Source organism: Bidens hawaiensis, unplaced genomic scaffold (assembly GCF_021521415.1).
Source record: "Bidens hawaiensis isolate Kalapana, Puna unplaced genomic scaffold, B.hawaiensis_p1.1 tig00015777_1, whole genome shotgun sequence".
NCBI classification, from domain to species: domain Eukaryota; kingdom Viridiplantae; phylum Streptophyta; class Magnoliopsida; order Asterales; family Asteraceae; genus Bidens; species Bidens hawaiensis.
This window is the reverse complement of record NW_027492410.1, coordinates 490,080-494,320: the sequence shown is the minus strand read 5'-3', so window position 1 is coordinate 494,320 and position 4,241 is coordinate 490,080. Positions and strand designations below refer to the sequence as shown.

The window sequence follows — 4,241 nt, the reverse complement described above, 5'->3', positions numbered from 1 at the left end:
CAAGTTTCAAACTAGACTAAACCTTTAGACTATCAAGCCGTGAAAACTAAACCGTTTGAATCTCAAATCATCAAACAATTTTTAAACACCTCTACTTGTGACCTTAACATGTCAATTGCTACTTCCATGGTCCATACCACTTATCATGCCATCATGGTCACTAGCCATTAAGAAAAAAAAACACTAATGGACCTACTATGGTTCATACCCAATGATCCTTTAAACCTATTTGGGCCGGACCTCTCAACCAAAGCCCATTCAAGACCCATTATACAACCCAAACCTCCATTTCAATAAGAGTGTCTTCGAATTGATAACATATGTTTTCATGGGTGGCACTAAACTGGGATGACAATGGGTCAGGTTTGGGTCGGGCTTAGGTATTCCCAAACCTATACCTGGTTATAAAAGTCCGTCCCAAACCCGTCCGGTTTTAACCGGGTAATTATCCGTCGGGTTTCGGGTTTTCCCATCAGGTTTCGGGTTTCCTATCGGGTTTTAATAAAATACCTGCGAGTATACCCGGCTCAAAACCGGTCGGGTTTCCTACCGGGTTTTGACAAAATATAACTAATCGATTACAAAGATGGCTACCATAAAGGTAAAATATCTCAAATAATTGACATAAACAATTTTCGACAAATAATATATAAACTCAAAAATTATTTTAGATGCACGAATTCAAGCATGGTGTATATACGGGCTGACAAAAACACGGCTTATCTAACTTGTCCTAAAGCGTAAACAAGGAGATTTTCAATACAACATGAAAATAATTATTAGTTTTGGTTTATATGAATTTACAATTGTTAAAACTCACCTTTTGTTTATTTACACACATTTTGACACCATTAATGTTCTAAAAGTATTTGTTGGCACATCTCTAGTTGAAAATGTTCTATTCATAACAAACTTAACACCTTTATAAACAAATTTAATAACCAACGAACATCTAGTTTTGCGTCGTGTCAAACTTTAGGGGGGCACAGCCGGCCTGAATAATGTTAGACCGTGTCCTTGTTTAAGGTGGCGTTTGCATTTCAAACACTACCCTGGCCCATTAAAATTCACATCAACTGCTCTCAATCTTTAAGATCAACAGAGGGCGTGTTCTGTTTTTCCTTCGATATAAGTATTTCACATAAAACTCGACAGCTGATATAGTTACCAAAATAAGCCGATCTTCTGGCATAAACGGGTCAAACACAATATCCAAAACACCAACTAGAAAGCTGCTCATAACATTTCTAGCAAACATCATGAAAATGAACATCAATTTCAAAGAAAAAGGATCAAACCAGGTTACCTTTTCTTGAAGCAAAAACAATAAAAACCAAGACTAAACATATACATGATTTACGTCTTTTAGGCTAGAAAACGAGTCTGAACATCTCCCATCTCAACTGTCACGGATCAAATTTGTGGGTGCACTTAAAACATACTTCGGTAACTCATATTTTGCACCTGCAATACCCAAACAATTGATTATAAAAATAATCTATTTTTTAAAGAAATAATCAAGAAACTTTAAGTTTCAACGAATGTGTACCTCTCTCATCATAACAAACAGTTAGATCAGCCTTTTGAACAATGACGCCTGCACTCTCTATTATTGCTTGTGCAAGGGTTAAGTCGGCCTCTGCAGCTGCTTGAAGGGCATCCCAAATTTCTGATACTAGAAAAATAATTGTTAATCAGAAAGCAGAGATGGATACGTTGTCAATTTTACATTTACTTTACTATACATGAATAATTTAAAACTAAATAAACACCACATTCAATTCGACTCAATTAAACAGGTCTCAAATAATGAACTTTTTTGGTGATCACGAGAACCCGCTAAGGAAAACTCGTGGGGCCCACCAATGCTTGTTAATCAGAAAACAGAGATAGATGTATTGTCAATTTTATATTTACTTAACTATACACGAATAATTAAAAAATAACTAGATACCATATTCAATATTTAACTCATTTAAAGGTCCAAAATAATGAAATATTTATTTTGGTGATCACGAAAACCCGTTAAGGAAAACTCGTGGGCCCTACCAATACCCTGCTAACCAGTGGAAGTTGTGATTACCTTTTCGGCCACCATAATGTGGAGCAGTATCCCAGAACTCATCGCGAATACGCTTGAGCTGCTCCCCTGTAATTGGTTCAGAGTGCTTCCAAGGTTTTGGTTTTGTTATTTTTTTAATAGGTTCTGCAATAAAGAAGAAACCGAAGTTCCACGTCATTAAGCAAAATCCAGCAATCAAACACTTAACATTTATGTGTGTTATAACCACACCTACTCAAATGCCCGCATAATTGACAGTTCAAGTAGCTAAGTTAGAAAAGCGATCATAGAAGCCACTAATTGCTACATAAAATCCCAAACAAATCAAATAGATACTCTTAAGAAAGTTGGGAACATCAGGCCACAACAGTAAGCAAGTCATTCTACAGACAACTATGCACGACTTTAGAATAGATGGCCCGAAATATCATAATTTTTAAAAGCCATTAATAGCTACCTGCTAAAATATCAAACAAATCAAAGGAATACTTAAATAAAGTTGGGACCAATATTCAACTCATTCTGCACACAACCATGCGCGACTTTAAAACTGATGGCCCAAATATCTTAAGCAAGAAAATTTTACTAAAATCATAAAATCCATTAACAACTACCAAAAATCCCAAAAATATACTCAAAGAAAGTTGGGACCATCAGCCCACGCAAGTATGCAACTCGACAACCATGCCCGACTACACAATTGATGACCTTTTATGCACAAGAACACTTTTTTAAAAATCATGAAAGCCATTAATAACCGAAGAAAGTTGGGAACATAAAGCCACACCAGTAAGCAACTCATTCTGCATACAAACATGCGCGACCATAGAATTAATGTACCGACTATCTACAAGCAAAAAGCTTTCCTGACACTTGTAAAAGCCGTTAATAACTAACTAAAATCTCAAAAACTCAAAAGAAAGTCAGAACCATCATACCACACCCGTAGGCAACTCATTTTACAGAAAACGCATTGCTGACTTAAGTCAAATTTGCTGAGTTTTTTTTTTCCTTTTACCTACAATTAAAGACTCTTCTTTTTTCAATATATTTTTGCCATATTTCTGTCTCACAATGTACTATTCACAAGATTAGTGTACCTTCCGTTGTATCTTAAAACACTAAGCAACAAATCATTTTACAAGTATAAATATTATACACTTTTATACGTTTGGTTTCCTAGCGCATGAGGCTGTAGAGCTACTTAGCCGTGTCCAACAGGTCAATGAATAGTAATGCTATGACCCCACAAACGTTATTTTTAAACAATCCAAAAAGAGCTAGCAGCACGGCTTTTCCGGTTGCCTTTTGTATCGACGTAAATACTAGTTTGTTTTTAATAAAACCATTAAAAAAAACTAGAGAAGAAAATAAGTTAAACTACAGAACCCTAGAAATCATCAGCAAAAAAGCCCCTAATTCAATCCACATACAAAATTAAACCCTAAAAAAACTCCAAACACCCAATTAAAAATCAATCAGATAAAGCTAAACCCTAACTCAAAACACCGAATTAAGAAAACCCAGATAAGTTTATACAAATTAAGCTTAAACCCAGATCCAAAATCAGCATATACAATCAAACATGCAACAAATTACATAAAAAAGATGGAAAAAAATGAAATATTTACCGTCGGATTTGGCACGGGATGATCCTGCGCAGCCCATAATAATTGGTTCCCCAGAAACGTTTGCTTGATTGGGGAAATTAGGGCATAATAAATATAATATGTGCCCCAAATTTATTAATTGATTTCTTCAGGGGACTGAACCAATTGGGGGAGTGGGGTTTGGCTTTGGCTTTGGGTTTATTTATGGATCAGATGAAAGGCGTAAACCGGGCGGGGTGAGCTGGCGGCCTTCACCACCTACTTTTTTTATGTACACCCGGCGGCTCCACGTTACGTTAAATTTATCACGGGCGTAAACGTGTAAAGCTGCTCGTGAGCTATTTTAAATCGCCTCGTTATGAGCCTGAATTGAGCTGGGTTTAGATGAGCTTGAGTCTGAGTTCATGCTTAAATGTAAACTAGTGTTTTACCCGGCGGTTGGTAAAACCCGGACGATAGTAAAACTCAAGTGTTGAAGCGATATGTCAATGGACATCGACCAGTTTCAGTTACGTGTGCTATAAAACAAAAATATATAAAAATTGAGACGGACCAATGGAGGTGGCGTT

The 4,241-nt window shown here is 36.3% G+C and overlaps 1 protein-coding gene across 1 annotated transcript; it reads right to left on the bottom strand.

The window, feature by feature from the left end:
• Positions 1–1,235: 1,235 nt before the first annotated feature.
• Positions 1,236–3,730, bottom strand: LOC143549791 (uncharacterized). The gene is made up of 4 exons (XM_077040599.1): positions 3,694–3,730; positions 2,084–2,206; positions 1,550–1,669; positions 1,236–1,464 (listed from the first exon to the last, which is right to left on the bottom strand). Exons 1-4 carry the CDS (start codon positions 3,728–3,730, stop codon positions 1,400–1,402), a joined length of 345 nt encoding a protein of 114 aa, XP_076896714.1. The 3' UTR covers positions 1,236–1,399.
• Between the last annotated feature and the right edge of the window lie 511 nt (positions 3,731–4,241).

What these genes read in the sequence shown, in the direction of transcription:
- LOC143549791 (XM_077040599.1), bottom strand. Translation starts at nt 3,730, where the DNA reads ATGGGCTGCGCAGGATCATCCCGTGCCAAATCCGACG. An exon ending in ATCCCGTGCCAAATCCGACG is followed by an intron (nt 2,207 to 3,693) that starts GTAAATATTTCA and finishes TCTTTATTGCAG; the next exon opens with AACCTATTAAAAAAATAACA. An exon ending in TGTTTGTTATGATGAGAGAG is followed by an intron (nt 1,465 to 1,549) that starts GTACACATTCGT and finishes TGGGTATTGCAG; the next exon opens with GTGCAAAATATGAGTTACCG.